The sequence below is a fragment of the Indicator indicator genome, chromosome 42, assembly GCF_027791375.1.
Source record: "Indicator indicator isolate 239-I01 chromosome 42, UM_Iind_1.1, whole genome shotgun sequence".
Classification (NCBI taxonomy): Eukaryota; Metazoa; Chordata; class Aves; order Piciformes; family Indicatoridae; genus Indicator; species Indicator indicator.
The window spans coordinates 237735-260542 of record NC_072051.1 but is presented as its reverse complement, the minus strand read 5'-3'; the positions used below and the strand labels follow the sequence as shown (position 1 = coordinate 260542).

Genomic DNA, 22808 nt, shown 5'->3' with positions numbered 1-22808 from the left:
GGTGAAGTGCCATGGCCAGGAAGGCCACTCTGAAGGGTGCAAGATAGGTGCAGGAATGACAGGGCCAGGCAGGAACAAACCCTGCAGGGCAGGCACTGGGCTTGCTGCAGACAGGGGAAGGGTAATTTAAGGGGGACAGCAAGGAACCCCCCAAAACTCTGCTGTGCCAGAGACACCTCTCAGCACACCACCAAGCTCCTGCAGGACCACGACCCTCTTCCACCCCTCTTTCAGGAGCCTCCCACCAACCCCCCCCCCCCCGCCCCCCTCCCTCCCCGATCAAAGCACCAGACTGCAGCTCCAGGCCCACAGCACTTCAGGTTTGTGGCCATCCAGGCTGCAGGGCAGCCCTCCCCCTGCTCAGGTAGGGCCCTGACATCACCTGGTGGGTGGCAGGCCCTAGGGGGACACCTGGCAGCCCTCACCCAAACCTGCCTGGCATCGCCTGGGCCAGGAGCTGGTGGGCAGCACTCTGCTGAGTCACAGCTACCCTGCAGAAGCTGACTCATCCCAGCTTCAGCAGGCTCTGACTAACCCAGCCTGGGGCTGGGGACTGTGAAACTGCCACCCAGCCCCATTCCCACCCATGGTTACACACACACCCCCGGGCACAGGCAGGGACTTCCTCCTCAAGTACAAGGGAGAGAAACTACACACCCTGGAATGAATAACCATGGACAACCATTCTCCTGGGCTACAGAACCAGCTCCTCTCCCCACATGGCTCCATCATCTGTGTTTTACTGAAGGCTCTTGTCCTGTTTCCTGTGTGAGACCCCACGGCACAGCTCGCAGGGTGGGAAGGACACCATGAGATTCACAGAATCACCAAATGGCAGAGGTTGGAAGGGAGCTCTGGAGCTCACCCAGTCCCTGCTCAAGCAGGGCACCCACAGCAGCTTGCCCAGGAGCACAATGGCCAGGGGGGATTGGAAGCTCTGCAGAGAAGGAGACTCCACAACCTCTCTGGGAAGCCTGCTCCAGGCCTCCAGCACCCTCACACCAAACAACTTTCTCTTCCTGCTCAGATGGAACGTCATGGGTTCCAGTTTGTGTCCACTGCCCCTTGGCCTGTCCCTGGGTACCACCGAGCAGAGTTTGGCCCCAGCCTCTTGTCCCCCACAGCTCCTTCAGCTCTTGCTGAGCATTGATGAGATCCCCTCTGGGGCTGCTCTTCTGCAGGCTCTCAGCCCCAGGGCCTTTGCTCCTCACAGAGCTGCTCCAGGCCCCACCGCAGCTTTGAAGCCTCCCTTGGACTCCCTCCAGCAGTTCCCTGTCTCTTTTGACTGGGGAGCCCAGAAATGGACCCAGGCCTCCAGATGTGCCCTCACCAGGGCAGAGTAGATGGGAGGAGAACCTCCCTTGACATGCTGAGTCTTCTGAGTGCACCCCAGGAGACCATTTGCCTTCTTGGCCATGAAATCACATTGCTGGCTCATGGTGAACTTGTCCCCCAGCACTCCCAGGTCCTTCTCTGTGGAGCTGCTTTCCAGCAGGTCACCCTCTGCTGCAGAGGGTTGCTCCTCCCCAGGTGCAGGACCCTACCCTTGCCCTGGTTGAACCTCATGAGGCTGCCCTCTGCCCAATTCTCCAGCCTGTCCAGGCTGCTATCCCCTGCAGCGGGGGGGACAGCTCCTCACGGATGGGGACACCTAGAGGGAAGGAGGGAGGGAAGAGCCTGGCTGCTGGCGGCAGAGCGCAGCGCCGGGGGAGGCGGCCGGCAGGGAGCGGCGGCGGGCGCGACACGGCTCAGCCAGTGTAGTGCTGCTGGTAGCGCAGGTTGAGCTCCCGCAGCTCCCTCTCCCTCACCCGCCGAGACTTGTTGGAGCGGGTGGAGCGGCTGGAGCGGGTGGACTGCGCCGACTTGGTGCTCTGGCAGCGGGAGGAGGCCCTCTTCAGCAGGTTCTGCGAGATGGAGCGGTGCAGATTCTTCATGGAGGAGGAGGCAGCCATGCTGACCACCCAGGGGTGCTTCAGCGCCTGCAGGGCTGTCATCCGGTCCCCGGGGTCCACCGTCAGCAGCCGGTCGATGAAGTCCTTGGCCAGGTTGGACACGCTGGGCCAGGGCTGAAACACAAAAGAGGCCATGAGAGGGAAAGGGCCCAGCAGAGCTTTGCTGATGGATTCATTCCTCCCATCCACAAAAGGTGCTTCAGGGCATCCTGCTTCCTCCTTCCTCTCCTTCATCCTCAGATCTCCCAGGCTGTAGCCAACAGCACATGCCCAAGAAGCAGACACCACTCCTGCCCCAGGAGAAGTGGACACCAACCCCTCCAGAGGTGGATTGGGGGGACAGGGACAGAGGTGCAGCTGGGCTCAGGCACAGCCTGCCCAGTAGCTGACCTGAGTCCCAGGTTCCCCAGTGCCCCAAGACCACAGACATCTACAGATCCAAGTGGGCTTACTCTACCACTAGACTCTCCAGCAACTGGCTGGGCCTTTTTTGTTCCTCCAGACACCAGACCATCCTGTGGTCTTGTCCCTGTCCCTGCAGACACACACAGATGGACATTCTGAGCTGCCAGGTCCCTTCACCCCCTTGTCCGGCCTCATCTTCCCCAGCAATCATACACCCATGCCCTGCTTCCTCCAGCTACTGCACCACAGACACACAACACAGGCCTACAACCCACTGCAGCTGCTGGCCGTGAGGCCTCCCAGCTCATCTTCTCACATCACCATCCCAAACCACACAGCTGCTACAAGAACTGCAACCACATCCCACTGCAGCCCCCACAGGCCCACTGCCCTGTATCTGATGCAGTCATCACTGCTTGCATCACCTTCTCACAGAGGACAGACTCTGACACCAGAGCCCTGGCTCTCTTCTGACCCTTCCTCTTCAGATGCACAGCTAGCAAGCAAGCCCTGAAACCAAGCCCTGGGGGCTCTTTCTGCCATGGGACTTGGTCTCACTCCCGCATGGAAATCTGGAGGATGTTGCTACTGATCAACCCTAGAACAGCCACCTCAGCCCAGCTGGGAAGAGCATATCAGCTGTTCCAAACATCCACATCTAGGCATTCACATAGGGACAGGTCTGGAGAAGAGGGCTGGGGAGGAGCAGCTGAGGGAGCTGGGGACGTTTAGTGTGGAGAAGAGGAGGCTGAGGGAGACCTCATTGCTCTCTACAGCTCCCTGAGAGGAGGCTGGAGCCAGGTGGGGTTGGTTTCTTCTAACAAGAAGCAAGTGATAGTACAAGAGGAAATGGCCTCAAGTTGCCCCAGGGCAGGTTTAGGTTAGACATTAGAAGAAACTCCTTCCCTGAAAGGTTTCTCAAAGCCTGGCACAGGCTGCCGAGGGAGGTGGCTGAATGCCCATCCCTGGAGGTGTTTCCAAGAGATGCGGTGCTGAGGGCTGTAGGGTAGCACCAGCCTTGGTACGGTTAGAGAATGGTTGAACATCTTTTCCAGCTGAAATGATTCCATGATCCCATCTGTGTGTTAGGTGTAAGGAATTTCCCTTGAAGGCTTACAAAGGAAACAGAAAGGAAATATTTGATAAAATTATGGGGTTAATGAAACAAACTCAGTTAATTACTGCTATTTCTCCCTCGAGCTGCTGGCCACACTCTTCTTAATGACACCCAGGAGACCATTGGCCTTCTTGGCTCCCAGGGCACGTTGCTGGCTGATGCGGAACTTGTGGTCCATGACCCCATGCAATGGAAGGAAGATCTCAGTGCAATAATGAAGGTCATGCACACAGCCAGCTCTGTCAGGGGGGAAAGCAGAAAGAAACACTTCTGGGTCTTCACTCCTCTCTCTGTTTGGTGAGCCAGTTTAAAATTTGGGGCCCATCAAGCAGCAGAGGCAGACACAATGCCATGTTCCTGCACAAAAGGTCTCAAAAAGACATGCCCTGATCTCCAGGAGGGCTGCAATCCACTGCCACCAAAAGCAATTTCCTCTTTTGAAAGACTCAGAAGCAAGAGACTTAATCCAGGGGCATTTCACAGTGACAGGCAGGATGGTCCCCATGCTAGGGTCAGTTTTGGGTCCCTCACTCCAAGAAGGACAATGAGGGGCTGGAGCATGTCCAGAGAAGGGCAACAAAGCTGGGGAGGTGTCTGGAGAACAGGGCTGGGGAGGAGCAACTGAGGGAGCTGGGGGTGTTGAGCCTGGAGAAGAAGAGGCTGAGAGGAGATCTCACTGCTCTCTATAGCAGTGGCTGGAGCCAGGTGGGGTTGGTCTCTTCTCCCCAGTAACAAGCAACAGGGCAAGAGGAAATGGCCTCAAGCTGTGCCAGATTCAGGTTGGACATGAGGAAAAATCTCTTTCCAGCAAAGGTTGTCAGGCACTGTCCCAGGCTGCCCAGGGAGGTGGTTCAGTTCCCTTGAAAGGGTATAAAAGCTGCCTGGATGTGGTGCTGAGGGATGTGGCTCACCGGTGGTGGATCAGCAGCAGTGGTGGCAGTGTGAGCTCTGGGGGAGTGGTTGGGCTTGGTGATCTCCAAGGTCTCTTCCAACAGCTCTGTGGTTCTGTGATTCTATGATCAGAAGGGCTCATGCAGGTTTGCTAAGTCAAAACTCTTGATGTGACAACTGCTGCAAGGTTTGTGGAGAGAGGACACACTTCTCCAGAGACTAGGCTTGAAAATTGCTGAATTCCTTGCACTCAGCTTCAGCAGAAGGTGGTCTCACGTATTTTTAGAGGAAAAGCTTCAGTGTAATAAGCCCAAAGAAGTGTGTGTATGGTGCAGCAAAGGACACCTGGGGCTGCACAAACAGATCAATAAACTGATTTGTGTTTGCTGACCAGAAGGGGAAGCTAATTGCAGGTTCTCCACATTCACTGTTGGTGGTGACAGCAGAGTAATTGGAGTGATGAGCAATCCAATGGGCTCCTCTTGGGAGCTGAGTCTTCTGCAGCTTTCATTAAGCTGGACTGGTGCAAAGCCTTCAACTTTCCTCCTAGCAGAGTCCCTCCCCAGTTTTCTTACAAACCCCTCTGTGTATGGAAGGTCACAACAAGGTCTCCCCAAAGCCTTCTCTTCTCTAGGCTGAACAATCCCAACTCTCCCAGTCTGGCCTCAGAGCAGAGGTGCTTCAGTCCCCTGAAGGGTCTGGAGAAGAGGGCTGGGGAGGAGCAGCTGAGGGAGCCGAGGGTGTTGAGACTGGAGAAGAGGAGGCTGAGGGGAAACCTCATTGCTCTCTACGGCTCCTGAGAGGAGGCTGCGGCTAAGTGGGTGTTGGGCTCTTCTCCCTAGTCTCAGGTGATAGAAGGAGAGGAAACGGCCTGAAATTGTGCCAGGGGAGGCTTAGGTTGGAGATGAGGAACAATTTATTTGGTGCAAGAGTGGTCAGGGATTGGCAGAGGCTGCCCAGGGAGGTGGTGGAGTCCCCATGCCTGGAGGTGTTCCAGAACTGTGAGGCCATGGCACTAGGGGTTTAGTGGCCATGGTGGTGTTGGGTTGTTGGTTGGACTGGGTGACCCTGGGGGGCTTCTCCAACTCAACCCATTCTGTGAGTCTGTGGTTTTCCTGCTGAGCTTTCCAGCTGATGTCCCTTGGTGTGATTCACCAGATGGCTGCAGTTCCACCAGCCCCAGTGAGCAGCTGCCACACAGTCCAGAATTAGCAGCACTTCAGTCAAGCACGAATCCACCACTACAGTCTGTCCTACAGCCTTGATGACAGCAGGAGGAACTCTGCTGGTGGAGCTGTGCAGCCCTGGCCCCACAGGAGCAGCAGTGGCTGCTGCAAAGCCATCTCCTGAACTGAGCTGCACACCACATGGGGCACACTGCCAGTCCACAACTTCAGCCCTGCCAGACAATAAACCCTGGGCAAAGCAGCCTCCTTTGCAGTGCCTGAAGAGCTCTCAAGTGAGCTGTGTTTTATTTCAGCTCTGAGTTTGGAGGGGGAGGAGGCAAAGCAAGAGTGCAAAAAGTGCTCTTGCTGGATGACTGTGCAGTGCTGGACCCTGTGTGATGAAGCCCCACAGCCACCCCTGCTTGGTATTCACAGCAGCACAGCAGCTATTGAGGGGCTGTTAGTGCAGGAACAACCAGTGCCTTGTTCTCCTGCTCTGAGAGCTGGGGATGTTCAGCCCGGAGAGGAGAAGGCTCCAGTGAGACCTTAGAGCAGCCTTCCAGCACCTGAAGAGGCTCCAGGAGAGCTGGGGAGGGACTTCTGACCAGGGCAAGAGGCAACAGCTTTGAGCTGGAAGAGGGGAGACTGAGCCTGAAGATGAGGAAGAAATTCTTGGCAGCGAGGGTGAGGAGACACTGGCACAGGCTCCTATCTGATAGTAGAAAAAGAAAGGCAGGTCAGGGACAGCAACCATAAGATGGTGAAGTAAGATGCTGGCCAGCCTAGAACCCTGCTGAAGCTCCAGTAACAAGGCTCCCACAGTCCTGGTCACCTCTCAGCCCTGCAGCAGCTGCAAACAGTTGATCAAAATGAAGCAACAAAACAGGGCTGGAACCAAAACAGTGCCAAGGAAAAGCTGTGATGGGCTCAAGCCTGCACAGGACCTTACCAAGCACTCAGCATTAATTTGTTGGTGCAAGGAGAAGGAGAAATAAGGGAAGGATGAAAGAGGAAAACACAACAGCCCTTCAATAATCCAGAGCATTTTAAGGCTGTGCAGCCATCTGGTGCTGTGAACTTCCATACCCCAGTGTCAGGAGTGGAAGCAGCCAGCCCACGTGCCCTGCATAAGCTCCGACTGCTCAGCCAGAGCCACGCTGCAAAGCTCCAGCACCTTCAAACCCAGGAGCACAGAGCTCCTCCATACAGCCAGGGACACCTCTTCAGCTGGAATGCCCAGGGAAATACCCAGGTGTGTTGAAATGGGGCATCTAAACCCCCCCAGTTTTAGCTGGGGTGGCTTCACCTCCTACAAATGTGTCAGCAATCTCCAGTTTGACACAGGGGACAGTAACCTGGCTGAGAAACTGGGGACTGGGAAAGCTCAGGCTCAGGAGATCTGGACCCAGAAGAATACAGGAGAAAAGAGGAGGTCACCAAGCCCTGCTGGGGACTGCCACCAAAGAGGGGAAAGAGTCAGAGATTTCCACAGGTATTCATAGAATGGTTTGGGTGGGAAGGGACCTCAAAGCTCATCCAGTTCCACCCCCCTGCCATGGACAGGGACACCTCCTGCCAGCCCACCTTGCTCAAGGCCTCATCCAGCCTGGCCTGGAACACCTCGAGGGAGGGGGCAGCCACAGCCTCCCTGGGCAACCTGTGCCAGATGAGGTAGGCTGAGCTCCAGGAGCCTGGCACAGCACACAGAGAGGTGTCTACCACAAGGGTGTGGTGCTGCAGCACCTTTCCAAGCAGGGCCTGCTCAGGCCATGCAGGGCTCGAGTGAAAGAGCTACAGACACCTGCAGTGCAGACCCAACCTCACCAAGCCCCTCTGCCAAGCACTGGTGGCACAGGAGCTCCTCTGACTTTCAGAATCATAGATTGCTTTAGGCTGGAAAAGAGCTGTCAGGTCACCCAGTCCAACCATCAACCTAACAATGCCAACCTATGGCCCTCAGCACCACATTTCCATGGCTTTGAAACCCCCCCAGGCATAGGGACTCCACCACTGCCCTAGGCAGCCTGGGCCAGGGATTAACCACTCCTTCAGTGAGGAAATTGTTCCTCTTGTCCAACCTAAATCTCCCCTGGGGCAACTTGAAGCTGTTTCCTCTTGTCCCATGGCTTGTTTCTCAGAAGAAGAGCCCAACCCCCACCTGGCTCCAGCCTCCTCTCAGGAGCTGTAGAGAGCAATGAGGTCTCCCCTCAGCCTCCTCTTCTCCAGGCTCAACACCTCCAGCTCTCTCAGCTGCTCTTCACCAGCCCTGTTCTCCAGACCCTTCCCCAGCTTTGTTGCCCTTCTCTGGACCTGCTCCAGCTCCTCATTGTCCTTCTGGGAGTGAGGGACCCAGAACTGAACCCAGGATTTGAGCTGTGTCCTCATCAGTGCCCATTCCAAGCGGACAATCCCTGCCCTGCTCCTGCTGCCCACACCATTGCTGATCCAGGCCAGGCTGCTGGTGCCCTTCTTGCCCACCTAGGCACCCCCTGGGCTCATCTTCAGCTGCTGTCACCCAGCACCCCCAGGTCCTTCTCTGCTGGGCACTTTCCAAACACTCTGCCCCCAGCCTGGAGCATTCCTGGTGTTGCTGTGACACAAGTGCAGGACCCAGCACTTGGCTTTGTTGAGCCTCATTCCATTGGCCTTGGTCCATCCATGCAGAGTGTCCAGGCCCCTCTAAGGTGATGGCTGGTGGCAGGTGACTGTGCCATGCACTCACTTCTCATTCTCAACCAAAAGCCAAGCCAGCTTCCTTCATTTCACAGCATCAGCCTCTTGAGCGAAAGCTTGAGCTTAACAATGCCACCAAGAATTTCTGAAGCTTCTATAGCTAAAAGCTAATAAAAAGGAATGATGAAGGACAAAGTGGAACAAGCTCAACCCTCTCACTCAGGCATTCCTACCAGCAGCTCTAGAAGAAGCCCTTTAGAGTCAGTCCTATGTCTGAGCTACACAACCACTCTCAACAAGACCAGACTGAAAGAACCTCTTAGAAATGAGTCCTCAGGTGTGGACAAAGGCAGGAAACATGCAAATCCCTTCCCTCTGGGACAGCTCCATTCTTGTTAGGCACAAAAATCAAACCCTTTGGTTAATCCCTCAGCCTGTGTGCAGCGCTAGCTGCAGCTGCTGGGCAGGGTGTGTGGTGCTGATGGAAGTTGCTGAGCTGCAGGCACACAGCCACAGCAGCAGGCAGGGGCACACCATGCTAACAGCAGGTCTCTCCTGACAGCCACCACCAGAACATTCTGGCTCTGCTCAGCTGGCCAGCATGGCTCCTGCCTCAGCAGCCAGCACTAATCTGATGCATTAGGGAAAGCTCAGTCTGCAGGGACATCCATACAAGCACCCCTGGAGCACAAACAGGCTGGAAAACATGCCTGGCATTTCTCTCTTGGCACTCAGCAGGGGGCTGGGAATGGGGGGTGGGGAGGGAGCAGAAGAATCAGCCCTGAAGCTCAGGCTCCAAAAGAGGGAACCTGGAGATATCCTCCTGGAGGTATCTCCAGGTTCCATCTTTTGGAGCCTGAGCTGCAGGGCTCAGAGCACTGTTGGTTAGAGCCACCTCTACCAGCTCCTAACAGCCAACCCGATTCCCTTGGCTCTGCCAGCCTGAGATCTTCAGCTGCAACCTTGGCAGATTTAGGGATTTCAGGTATTAGATAAAGAGGCTACCAAGAAAAACTCTGGGTTTAGGAAGCATCTTTTTAGACAGAACCAGAAGTTCCCCCAAAATAGCTGAAATCTCTTTTCAGCTGCAGAAAGTGTCTGAAGCAAAACTCCTGACTTGCTGTCTTGTGAGTTCCAAGAGGGAGATCCAGGCTGGAGAAAAGGGAGAAATGTTTGACACTGAGGGTGGGGAGAGCCTGGCCCAGGTTGCCCAGAGAGGTGGAAGCTGCCCCCTGGCTGGCACCAGTGCAGTGACTGGGGCTGTGAGCAACCTGCTCCAGCTGCAGATGTCCCTGCTGGCTGCAGGAAGGGTGGGCTAGATGAGCCTGAAAGGTCCCTTCCCACCAGTCTGTGAGTCTGGCCCATATTCTGATCACAGAATGGTAGGGGTTGGAAGGGACCTCTGGAGACAAGAGTCCAGGCCCCTAGGGTCACCTAGGGCAGGTCACACAGGAACACATCCAGAGAAGGAGACTCCACAAACTCTCTGGGCAGTCTGCTCCAGGCCTCCAGCACCCTCACACCAGAAATTTTCTCCTCCTGTTCAGGTGGAACCTCCTGGTTTCCAGCTCATCCCTGTTGGTCCTTGTGCTGTCCTTGGGCACCACCCCTAGGAGCCTGGCACCTTCATCCTGGCACCCACCCCCCAGCTATTTACAGACATTGATCAGATCCCTCTCAGCCTTCTCCTCTCCAGACTAAACACCCCCCAGGGCTCTCAGCCTTTCTCCACAGCAGAGATGTTCCAGGCCCTTCAGCATCCTCATAGCCTCCCCTGGACTCTCTCCAGCAGGTCTCTGTCTCTCCAGAAGTGGACACAGCATCCCAGCTGTGGTCTCAGCAGGGCAGAGCAGAGGGGCAGCAGAACCTCCCCAGCCCTGCTGGCCACATTCTCATGGCTGCACTCCAGGATGCCCTTGGCCATCTTGGCCCCAAAGGGCACTTTGCTGTCCCATACAGAACTTGCTGCCCACCAGCACTCCAAGGCCTTTCTGCATGGAGCTGCTTTCCAGCAGGACAACCCCTGGGCTGTGCTGGTTCCTGGAGTTGCTCCTCCCCAGGTGCAGAGCTCTACACTTGTCCTCATTGAACTGCACGAGTAACTCCTCCTTTGGCTCATCATAGGGCAGGAGCACACTCAACTACAGTGGGCAGAGGAATTCTGAGCCAATGTTCAACAGAGTGTTCAAATTCTGTCAAGTCCAGCTGCCTCAAAAGGGTCTGCAACAGGGGACCTGCTCACAGCCCTGCTTTGCACAGCTCCCACCTGTGTCACAGCCACCACAGAACCAGACCCTGCCCAAGAGCTCCCCCAGGAGCAGCTGACCTTCAAGCAGGGATTTGCCCTGTGGTGCTGATCTCCAACAACAGGGAGGAGACAGCTGTAGTTAGAAAGCAAAGGAACAACATCAGGCAAAGGCAGAAAAGGAACTGTGTGTGTTTAGGGAGCTGTGAAGGAGTCAAGGCCATCAGTGGTGGCTGAAGCTTCAAACCCTTTCTGTCACATTCTGCACTGAGACAGCTTCATACTCTTCTCCTACCCTACCAATGTCCCTTTGTCCCTACATCCCTAACTCTGCAGAAAGACCATTCCACCACCACCAGGCTTCTATTAGGGCCCAGAGGTGCAGCAATGGACCCCACCCCCACCTTGCTAGTCCCTGCCTTGTGACACAGCAATCCCATCAGAGGAAGCAACCTCCCCAGAAGCTTCAGGAGGCAGGCAAAGCAAAGTGGAGTCAATCCCAGTGGACAGCCTGGTTCCCAGGGCCTCTCCCGGGCACAGGCCTTTCTCTCCCAGCACATGAATTGTTTTCCAACACAGCACGACCAAGTGCTGCAGCAGCCTGGTCACTGAGCTGCGCAGCTGGAGGATTTTCCAGGTTTTAATTAACCTTATTATGCTTCAGAGAGCCCAAGATGTCCACTCCTGCAGCAGGAGAGATCTGGACAAACACTTCAGCTCCCAGGCGTGCATGAGGCAACACAAATGCCCTCTGCTGACACCCACAGAGCCGCTGTGCTGAAAGGGAAGAGAGAGCAGAAGCCAGGAGAGGTCCATTTGTGCTTTGTGCAGGGCTGCCAGAGGATCGCTTTCATCCTGCTCAAGTGCTGCAGCTCTTCAAAGCAGAGCACTGTGCCCTTTTCAAGGCAGGGCCATCAGACTGCGTCTCACCAACACTTTGGGTGCTGCACTTCAAAACCCACTGCATCCTACCAGCCCCAGCCGAGGCAAAAGCACATTTTGTGGAAAATTGAGTTGTTTTTTTTTCCCCTTCTTTCTTTGTCCAGGCAAAGGCCTCAGCAATTTATATAAAAAAAGAGGTTCTGCTTACAGGGGGAAACAAAATGTCAACTTTTTATTAATAAATGCAGGCACATCTCTCCCAACAGGGCTGCTGTAAAACACTTCAACCACCTGATGTGGTTTGGAAGGCAAAAGCAGAGCAGCTGCTCTCCCTACAAACCTCTCTCTTCTCCCAAGGCGGCTAAAACATGGTCTCAGAGACTGCTATGGTCAGGCAAGTAAGGGCCACAAACACGGATTCAAAATCTGCCATCATAAAATCCTAGAATGGTTTGGGCTGGAAGGGACCTCAAAGCTCATCCAGTTCCAACCCCCTGCCATGGGCAGGGACAGCTCCCACCAGCCCAGACTGCTCAAGCCAAACACCTCAGGGAGTCTGTGTTTCGCAGAGTGCCCACTGGCACCATTGTTTAGAACAAGCTCTTTGGGTTGAAGCTGATGAAGAGCCATTCCCACCCCAACCTCCCCCCTAATGAGCACACCACACAAAGCTACTTCATCAACAGAAGCACACCACAAGGGCACCTGATCAGCCCAGGTCAGGTATCAAAAGCAGCACAAACCAGAGAGCGTAGCTCAACTTCCCAATTTAACCAGATATTATCTTCCTCTTCTTCCAGCAACCTTCCCAGGTGTGTGAAGCAACATCAAAGCACCAGCACGCAGCAGAAGGAGCAGCTTTGAACCAAGACCAGAGCCTGTCTTGGCAGCAGAACGACAGCCCCTTGCACTTGCAAATTCAAAGGACAGGGGTGAAAGGGGTTCCAGCTTTATTCCTCAGATTTTGAAGCTCCAAAAAGACCCCCAGAACTCAGCTTTATCCCCAAGATTTCAATTAAAATGTTGCAAACTCGTCCTTCAAATGAGCTCTAGCAGAACAAGGCAGAGAGCACGACTGTAGCCCAGCAGAGCCCTGCCCAGAGAGGCCCAGAGGAGAAGCACACCAAGTTGCAATGCCAAAAGCTCTTCTGCACTCCTCACCCGGCCATTACTCCCAGCAGCTCAGAAAGCACAGAAGGAGACACAAGAGATAATCAGAGCGGTGATGTCAGCACCACCTGAATAACCTATTATTATCTCCTCCTGATCTGCTAAGAGCCTCTTCAGGCAGCCCTCACACTCCAGGAGAGGAGAGCAGTGCTAAGAAAGCAATTAGATGAGCTGGACACGGCCTCACTTGGGTTTTTCCAAGAAGATGGAGCTGCTTCTCAGGTCAGCCTGCATCTTGGCTTTTATTCCTCTCTCAATACAGCTTTGTCCTCTGACCAGGCTTTGACCAGACCTTTCACCACATGGGGCTCAACACCGCTGCTCAGTGAGCTGAGGGTGCTGCACGACACTGCCTGCTGCCCAGCCACAACTGTCCCAGTTCAGGCTGCCAGCTCTGGGCACTTCACATTTTCTTACACTCCCTCCTCCACCCCACAGCCTCAAAGTTCACAAGACAGAGAAGGAGCAACATGTTCCCATGAAATCTCTGCTACTGCATGCACCCCAGACAGGCACGGTCTGTAGCACAGAAAAACATTCTGCCCATTCCTGCTCCAAAGAAACCAGGACCAACTTCTCAACAGCCTCATTGCTGGCACACAACGGCTTGGGTTGGAAGGGACCTCAAAGGTCTCCCAGTTCCAACCCTTTACCACGGGCAGGGACACCTCCCACCAGCCCAGCTTGCTCAAGGCCTCATCCAGCCTGGCCTTAAACATCTCCAGGGAGGAGGCAATCACAGCCTCCCTGGGCAACCTGTGCCAGTGTCTCCCCACCCTCACTGCCAACAATTTCTTCCTCATCTCCAGTCTCAATCTCCCCTCTCCCAGCTCAAAGCCATTGTCCCTCATCCTGGCACTCCCAGCCCTTGGCAAAAGTCCCTCCCCAGCTCTTCTGGAGCCCATTCAAGTACTGGAAGGCTGCTCTAAGATCTCCCTGGAGCCTTCTCTTCTCCAGGCTGAACAGTCCCACTCTCCCAGCCTGTCCCCATAGGGGAGATTCTCCAGCCTTTGACCATCTTGGTGCCTTTCTCTGGACTCTCTCCAGCAGCTCCAGGTCCTTCTTGTGCTGGGGGCTCCAAAACTGGAGGCAGTGCTGCAGGTGGGGTCTCAACAGAGCAGAGCAGAGGGGCAGAATCCACTCCCTGTCCTGTTGGTCACTGCTTTGGATGCAGCCCAGGATCTCCCACTATGCCCAAACACACACTGTTGATCTCAGCCCATGGATCCAGCCTGGCCAGGTCCCTTTGCAGAGCCTTCCTATCCTCAAGCAGATCAACACTGCCATCCAGCTTGGTGTCATCTGCAAACTTACAGACCCCTTGATCCCTCACCCAGATCACTGATGAAAAGATTGAAGAGAACTGTGCCCAGCACCAAGCCCTGGGGACACCACTGGTGACCAGCTGCCAACTGGATTTCACTCCATTGCCCACCACTCTCTGCCCAGCCTCAGCATTTATCCAGCAAAGCCTTGTCCCCTGCAAGCCCTGGGCAGCCAGGTTCTCCAGGATGCTGTGGGACCTGGTGTCCAAGGCTTTAGTGAAGTCCAGGTAAGCAACACCCACAGCCTGTCCCTCACCCACTCAGGGTCACCTTGCTGCAGAAGGAGATTGGGGCAGAGCCAGAACCACCAATTTTTTTTCAGCCTGGTAACGTCACTGCCCTGCACCGCCCTGCTTCTGGTCAGCACAGAATCCCCCCTGTGGGGAGCCTCTCGTCTGACTTCCCCCAGGACTCACCTCTCCTGAGTAACTGTATTTGCCCTTCAGGATCTGCCGGTACAGGCGGGTGCGGTTGTCGTCCTCAAAGGGCATGGTGCCGCTCAGCAGGATGTAGGAGATGACACCCAGCGCCCACATGTCCACAGAGTTCGTGTAGGGCTTCCTGACCAGGATCTCAGGGGCGATGTACTCTGGGGTGCCACAGGTGGTCTTCATCAGGCAGTCGTCTCCCTTCTTGCGTGCGCTGGCCAGCCCGAAGTCGGTGATCATGATCTTGGAGTCAGTGCCCGGGTGGTAGTAGAGCAGGTTCTCGGGCTTCAGGTCACGGTGGGTGATGCCCAGCGTGTGCAAGTACCGCACCCCGTCCAGCACCATCTGCAGTACGCGCGTGGCGTCCCGCTCGGTGAAGGAGCCCTTGGCGATGATGCGGTCGAAGAGCTCACCGCCGGTGGCCAGCTCCATCACCATGTAGACGCGGTCGTGGGTCTCGAAGACCTCGATCAGCTGGATGATGTTGGTGTGGCGCACGCGCCGCAGCACGCTCAGCTCCGACTCGCACACCTCCCGCCCCTCCCGGTACCTGGTCTCGATCATCTTGATGGCGTAGGGCTGCTTGGTGGCCTTGTGCTCCACCCGCACCACGCGGCTGAAGCTGCCCCTGCCAATCAGGGCCTTGATGTCGTACTTGGCCGTCACCCTGGGGTCGAACTTGGCACGGTACTTGGCCACCTTGCTGCGGCGGGGCTCAGGCTGTGCAGCCTGGGCGGGCGGGGGGCTGCCCGCGCAGGGCTGAGCGAGCTGCGGCGGGGAGGGGCAGCCGGCTCGGATAGCGGACCCACGCTCATCCCTGATGAAGTGCTTGTAGATGTCACTATGGCCCATGTAAGGCTCCACCTTCTTCACCAGGTCCAGCTGCACGTCTGTGGGGGGCTCAGGCAGCACTTTGCTTGTCCCACAGCCCATCACTGAAGGGGGTTAGTGCCCCGTCAAGGCATTTTCCCAGGGCAGCAGCAGCAGCAGTGGGAACCACACCTGAGGCAACGCCCACATCTGCACCTTAGGGAAAGAATGGGAAGAAACAGATCAAGAGGAGGCAAGGTGGGGAAGTTCCAAACAGTACAGGTGGCTGACGTCTCAGTGGAGCCCTGGTACCATACAAACTACAGACAGCAGCCAGGGGCAGAGCAGGTGTCTGTGGCAATCACAGAGGAGCATTTATTAAATGCTCCCAGCTCAGCACTGAATCAGTGTCACAGAACAGCCGAGATTGGAAAAGAGCCCTGGAGATCTTGTCCTGCCCCAATGATTTAATAAAAACAAACTAAGGGAAGAACTGAACATTTTCCTTCACTTTGTTTAATCTGCTCAACTTCCTCAGGCTCTGAATCTTAGGGCTTGGAAATGCCTCACTAGGAACTCCACCAAGCCTCTCAGCAACTTATTCACTTCAATCTTTCCAAGATTTTCTTTACATTGAAGCTGAGCCAGCACCTCAAACCTCTCCTCCCAGCTCAGCAACTCCCTCACCCCAAGAAATCACAGTGGGCTTTGGCACCCTTTAACACCCTGACTCAGCTTTGCTTCCTTCTGCAGCCTCAGGTACCAAGCAGCACTTCTGGTTTTCCATATGGAGCATTAAGTTCCAGCAGCTGTGTCAGGCTGGCACCAAGGGAGGTCTTGCTCCCCAGACTGTATTCCAGCAGAACGAAACCGGCTGCACTTCAGCACATCTTTAGGTGCTGACTGAAACAGCCTGACTGGTAGGAGATGAAGAAACTGCCTCTGTGTGCTCTGGCAGTTAGCCCAGCAGTTTAAATACCTACTCCTTGGCTCAGAGCCCATCAATACAGTGCCTGATCTTCACAGAAGACTACAGAAAAACCTTAAAATGTAACTTTTCACCATACCATCACCAAGCAGATCTTTGCTCATTCACCACCTCTAAAGCAGCAACTCAGCAGGAGCAGCACACCAGGAACCTCGGCTGGCCTTCCATCAGAATTCCATGGAGAAACAAGAAATGTTGTACAGGGAGTGCTGGCAGTTTAGACTTTACATCCAACCTGGAAAGAAAACAAGGCTTTAGCTGAGAATCAGTCAGGCATCATCAAAGCATCTTCTCAGAGAAGACCTCCTGGCAGGACCTTGCAGCAGAGTGCAAGCAGTGGAAACCAAACCCAGCGTCATAAAAACCTTTCCCTGAGAGCCATCCTGTAGCTGGGCACTCACTCAAATGAAGCACTGTGCCCCAGACCTGCAGCTAGTGCTGGGTAATGCCTCCCCAGAGAGCTTTCCCTGGCATGGCTGCACCCTACAACACAAGAAGTTAAGAGAGAAATGGCACAGGAGCATCCACAGCCCCATACATAGAGAAGCACTTGTGCAAACTGTCCCACCCAGAAACAAAAGCTCCCAAGTTCAAATTCTAAGCTTGAGAACATTGCACACAAACCCAGACACCACTAAGAGCAGGCAGCAGCTACCAGCATACCAGGCTCCATGTCAGGGTCTCAGTGAAGCACACAGGATCCCAGGGCTGTGTGCCATGGCCCCCTGTGTCAGCATGGGTGGAAACACTCCTGTGTGACAGCCACCAAGAGCTTGGGAGAAGGAACTAAAGCAGGAGAGAAATGGAGCACTACAAGCCCCAGAGGGAAGGGAAATCACATACTCAGCAAGTGCCAAGCTGCCCAGGACCTTGTCTGAGCTGAGTGTCAATGGTGAGGAGGAAGGTGGGGCTCATGCTTCACTGTCTACCCACTCCTCTCCTTGGACAACCAGAACCTCACATCCTGGGGCACTGCAGGGCAACACCTCAGCTCCTGGTGATTTGGGAGCATCTTCCCCCTCTCAGAATGTATCAGGGCCTGAACTATTTAATATCTGAAGGGTACCTCCACGGATAAGGCATGTCAGCCACTCCCCAAGGCCTAGCAGACCTTCCACTACCAACTCAATGCCTCCCAACTCGGATCTGTAATTTTGCTTTTCTATGCGAGGCCAGAAGGGGAATTTTTAGACATCAGCTCCGAGCTGCGTTACCATCGCTCGCACGCCACCTTCCACTCGCGCTAGGCCGGGGCCCGTGCCCTCAGCTTCACCAGCAGACTTCGCGTGTGCCGCTGCCTGCCTGACTCAGCCACGGGGTCGCAGACAGGGCTGCCAGCGTGAGCCTCTGTGCGCTTCAGACGGGAAACCCGGACCCGGGGCTGCCGCAGCACCACAAGCAGCTGTGTCGGAGCCAGTTCTAGGCCAGAATCGGTCAAACCAACCGGGGTCTCCAAAACCCGGATCGTTTTTCATAACCAGGCCAGTTTTCCCCGCTCCTTCGCAGGGAGGGGGGATACGGGGTTGGGAGCTCGCCCCGCGGCAGGTTCTGCTCCCGGCCTAGGAAGCGCTGCGCTCGTCCTGCACGGCTGAGGTGACGCTCCGGGAGGTGGTCAGGGCTCCCTTCCCAGCCCGCCGGTACCCGGCAGCCCCGGGCAGCGGCAGGGCTGAGACGCCGGGGCCCGCTCGCCCGCGCCTCCCGGGCCGCACCGCTGCCGCGCCGCGGGGCCGAGCCGTCAGTATCCGGGAGGTAGAGAGGAGGAGGAGGAGGAGGAGAAGGAGGAGGAGGAGGAGGAGGAGGAGGAGGAGGAGGAGGAGGAGGAGAAGAGGGAGGGAGGGAGGGAGGAGGCAGGGGCTGCCCGCCCAGGCCAGGCCGGGCTAGCTCAGGCGGAGCGGGACGGGCGGTCCCGGGCAGCGGCCGATCCTGGACTCACCTCGGCCCGCTCCGGCCCGCGCCTCGGCACCACCTCCGGGCGTCATCTCCCAGCGACGGGGACACCGGCGGCGGGGGTGGGGACACGGCGCCCGGCGATTGGCGGAGGCGGTGGCAGGGGCGCGGTTCCGCCTTCCCGCGCTCTGCCGCCCCCTGCCGGGGCCGCCGGGGCTGCCGGGAGCACAGGGCCGTGGGCGCTGGCTCTGCTCGTGGCGTCGTCTCGGCTCTCTGGGTCTCGGCCCCACGGGGCCTTGGGCCCCTTCAGCCCTGCGGGCTCCAGGAACCTTCACAGGCCCTGCGAGAGCCACCTCAGCCCCGCGGGACACGGGATTCCTGTCCTCTCTGTGGGGCCCAGAAGCCCCCACAGACTCTAGGACCCTTCTCGACTCCTTGGGCTCCGGAATCCCCGCAGCCCCTGAAGAACCTCCCTCAGCTGTATGGGCTCCATGAGCTCCGGCAGGCCCTGGGATCTTACTTCAGCACCGCAGGCCTCTTTCAGCTCTGCAGGCCCCGGGACCACTCAGCCTCATGTGCCCTGGGACTCACCCAGCCTCATGGACTTCACATCCCCCCAGTCCCACAGGCTGAGAGGAGGGCCCCGTGATGGTCACGGTGTGCTTGCTCCTCACGTTCTTGCCTCTGAGGGCTGCCCGTGGTGACCACTGCCCGTGAACGTGATACCACTGTGGCAGCAGTTGCAGTTAACATTCAAGAGGCTCACAAATTCACAATGGGTCAGAGAGCACAGTCCTAGTTTCACACACTGTCTCTGCTGTTCTAGAAGCTGAGGGGGGACACTGGCTGTCTCCATAACAATTTGTCAAATAGCAAGCCATACTAGTAGAACAGGATGATGGGGAAATCAAAGTGACTGATGTTGTCAATCCAGCCTCTTTGGGCCAGAGAACCAGTTATCCACGATTATTTGGAGACAACTGAGGCCACTTACTCCAGCAGACCTGACCTGTAGGAAGAACCCCTAGAAGTGGCAGATCATAACTGGTACACTGATGGGAGCAGCTTTGCGATCCAGGGAGAAAGAAAGGCTGGGTATGCTGTATCTACAAGGGAAGAAGTAATCGAGGTGGAAGCCCTAACAAGTAACACCTCTGCCCAAAAGGCAGAAATAATCGCTCTGACTAGAGCCCTTGAGCTCTCCCAAGGGAAATGTGCGAACATATGGACTGACTCCAAGTATGCCTTTGGGGTAGTACATGCCCATGGAATCATTTGGAAAGAAAGAGGACTGTTGTCAACTCAAGGAAAAGGTATTAAACATGCAGGAGAAATACTGAGACTGCTGGAGGTAGTACAAAAGCCAAGCAAGGCAGCCATATGTGGTGCAAAGCACACCAAAAGGGTAACACCAGCCAAGAAAGAGGCAATCGACTGGCAGACAAAACAGCTAAAAGGGTAGCCAGGGAGGGGAGAAAGGTGGCAGAATTTGTTTTGATCCCAGATGGTAAACTGTCAACTGAGCAAAAAGAGCCAGAACCTGTGTATAGCACAGAGGATCAGAAATTAATCAAAGATCTCTTAGGGACTAGAATAGAAAAGGGATGGGCCAAGACAGCAGATGGAAAGTTAATCATACCTACTAACCTTCTTTGGGCTTTTGTTCAGATGGAACATGGAAAGACTCATTGGGCAACGGAAGCCCTATATCAAAAATTGGTTTGGGAGTGTATAGCACGAAAATTAAACACCCCAATGGAGCAAGTGATCCTACAACCTGAGGTGTGTCTTAAAAATAATCCCAAGGTAATGAAAAGAGTTAGGCTGGGACAGATTAGCAAAGGAAATTATCCAGGGCAACAATGGCAAATTGATTTTACCACGTGTCATAAATACGCTAGCCAAAAAATGTCTTTTAAAGCTCCCAAGAAAGGAGGGATACAGGTACCTGTTGGTACTTACTGCTACCTTCTCTGGTTGGCTGGAAGCCTTTCCCTGACGCACAAACCACGAGAGGTTACTACAACAGTGTTACAAGAGATAATCCCTCACTTTGGGGTACCAGCTGCTGTTTCTTCAGACAGGGGACCTCATTTTGCGGCCAAGGTGGTACAATGAGTAAGTACAATTTTAGAGATTTATTTGCAACTCCACAACTCCTATAATCCACATTCAAGCGGGCAAATGGAGAAAATGAACCATTTAATCAAAAATCAGATAGTAAACATTGGACAGGAAGCAAAACTTCCTTGGCCACAAGCATTACCAATTTGTGAATTCCAGCTAAACAAAGGACAAAGGAAAGGCTGAGTCCATTTGAAATCTTGTGTGGAAGGCCTTATGTAGTAGGAATTATGAACCCCTTCCGAACCAGGGCAATTCAGAGAAGAAATGTTGAACAAGTATGTTCAACAGATTTATAAGAACCTAAGCATTATTAACAAACAGGTGATTGGAACCAATGTGAGTCCATAATGTGGAACCCGGAGACTGTATCTATGTCACATCTCTTTCAGAGAACCCTCTGGAGCCCAAGTGGACAGGACCATATCAAGTGTTGCTGACATCCTTCACAGCCATCAAAATCAAGGAACAAGCTGCCTGGGTCCACCACACTGTATTAGTTTTGGGTTAAATTAACGAGGTGGGAATTATAAAATATAGTTATTTTTATTTTCCCAAAACCCCACCCCAAAACTATGTACAAAAACTGATAGAATTATTTACAGGTTCTGTTGGGTCATGAATTCTTCCAGGATGCTTCATGGCAATTTTGACACAATTTAGAGAGTTCAGAGACTGGAAAAAGCTATGACACAAATAGCTTCACCCACTTATAAACCAAAGGCGAACCAATAACCCTTAGGAAAATATAATCAGGCCAGGGTTTACTCACGAGGATTACAGTGGGAATTTGGAGATGGTCCCTAGCTCACTCTCTCTGCTGACAGGCTCCAGAAACTGTCGGTTTGTAATCCAGTTGGAGGCTCAGGCTTTATCCCAGGGCTCTGGAACAGACACTCAAAGCAAGGCAGGACACTGGAGACGACAAGGCTTGAAGTGAGGCGAGGCTTCAGCAGATGTGAGCAGGGCTGGAGCAAGGTGGATCTGAGCAAGGTGGATTTGAGTGAGGTGGATCTGAGCAAGGTGGATCTGAGCAAGGTGGATCTGAGCAGGAGCCCCCAGGCTCCCCAGCCACTTGTATATATACAAAATGCCAGAGGTCACTTGGTCCAATGGGCACTAAAGCTAACATGCAGCCACCCAATGGAAAGCCTCCTGCCAGGCTATGACCATCAAAGGCAGAGGCCAGGACCTCCTATCTGGGGGAGCTTTCGTGCTCTGACCCCAGACAGACATCTTATTTACCAGACAGGCAAGGGCCTGTCCCCTTTGTTCCTTTTCCCACCTTGCCCTGATGTTGTGGCAGGAAGGAGGGGACAGAAAGGACCTGTCTAGACATCTTGAGGCCTGTCTGGATTTGCACTGAGCCATGTGTCATGGCCTTACCACCACACACCCCCAATTCAAGAAGGCTTCAGTGGGAGAATGGCAACTCGAATCCCGAGGACCCTTGAAGCTCAAATTATATGAATAACTGTGGCATGTTTGTTGGCTAATACTGTTGAGGAATGGGAAGGAAATATGCATTTAAATGTTAGTAAAGAATTGGCTTTTCAAACTAATCTTTCTAACTGTTGGATATGCACCCAGCTTCCTCGGGGCCAAATGAGGACCCTGCTATTTGGGGTGGCTTCAACAAGTTGGACATGGGGGCCCCAGACTGGGTGATAGTGGTTTTCAAAATTGTCAGCATGGGAAAGATGATGTAGGGAGCTGGGGTCCAAAGTTTGATTAACTGTGAATTCCTCACAAACTCTTTTTGTGGAAAGTAATGAAAATAGTGAAAACAAGGATGGTGAAATCTAAGAGGGTTAGGCTGCAGCTGGAATTACTCTTCTCCTGGAGAGGCCGCAGGAGACAATCCATGGGTTCAGGGAGCTAACTGTATCTCTTCTAAGGAAAACAGGCTGGATGTTGTAGGGGCTGGTGTAGCACTATTAAGTCAAACTAATTGCTTATTACCTTATGGATATTGGTAGTTATGTGGGGATGGGTATGCCAGAAAAAGCTTAGCCCTAAAGTGGACAGGAGTTTGTACTGCAGGTTACTTAACACCACAAATCACTGTCCATAATGAAATCCTGCCAAGAGGATATTGGAGAACTCTTTGGAGAAGGCTCCGAAGGATGGCAAACCCCCTTGTTAGATACAACACTGGATATCATAGTTTTGTTGAAGCATTGATCCCTACATTGGGTGTTGCACAGCTTGGAAAAGCCACAGTAAAGGTTTCAGCTACGATGGAAATAATTGCTAACTCAGTAGCTGATGTGATACAGAATCTACAAGAGGAAGTCCAGTCTGCAAGTGGAATAGCAATCTGAAACAGGCTAGCTTTGGATATTGTCACAGCTCACATGGGAGGAGTGTGTGCTTTGGTTAACAGCACGTATTGTACAGATATAGATCATTCAGGACAAATTGAAACTGATGTACAAAAATTGTGGGAACAAGGGAAATTGCTACATGAGGTGGCAAAGGATGACACCTCATCCTTTGCCACCTCATGGGGTATTACTGAACTTTGGGACAAACATCTTGGCTGCCTAATAAGGGACGGCTTAAGCAATTGTTTGTAGGAGTGATAACTTTGTTACTTTTTGCTGTAATAATCTTTTTGCTTAAAATAGGACTATGTATGGGACATAACACAGCCATTCATATGAACAGTGGAAGAAGAACCGCTTGCAACAAGATTTAGAAAATGGGAAATATTTGAAGCAGAATACTATTGTGTAAGCACAA

At 54.1% G+C, this 22808-nt stretch overlaps 1 protein-coding gene across 1 annotated transcript; it reads right to left on the bottom strand.

Moving 5' to 3' along the window:
• Positions 1-1748: 1748 nt before the first annotated feature.
• PSKH1 (protein serine kinase H1) lies at positions 1749-15187 on the bottom strand. The gene is made up of 2 exons (XM_054397194.1): positions 14243-15187; positions 1749-2066 (listed from the first exon to the last, which is right to left on the bottom strand). Exons 1-2 carry the CDS (start codon positions 15185-15187, stop codon positions 1749-1751), a joined length of 1263 nt encoding a protein of 420 aa, XP_054253169.1.
• Positions 15188-22808: the final 7621 nt, after the last annotated feature.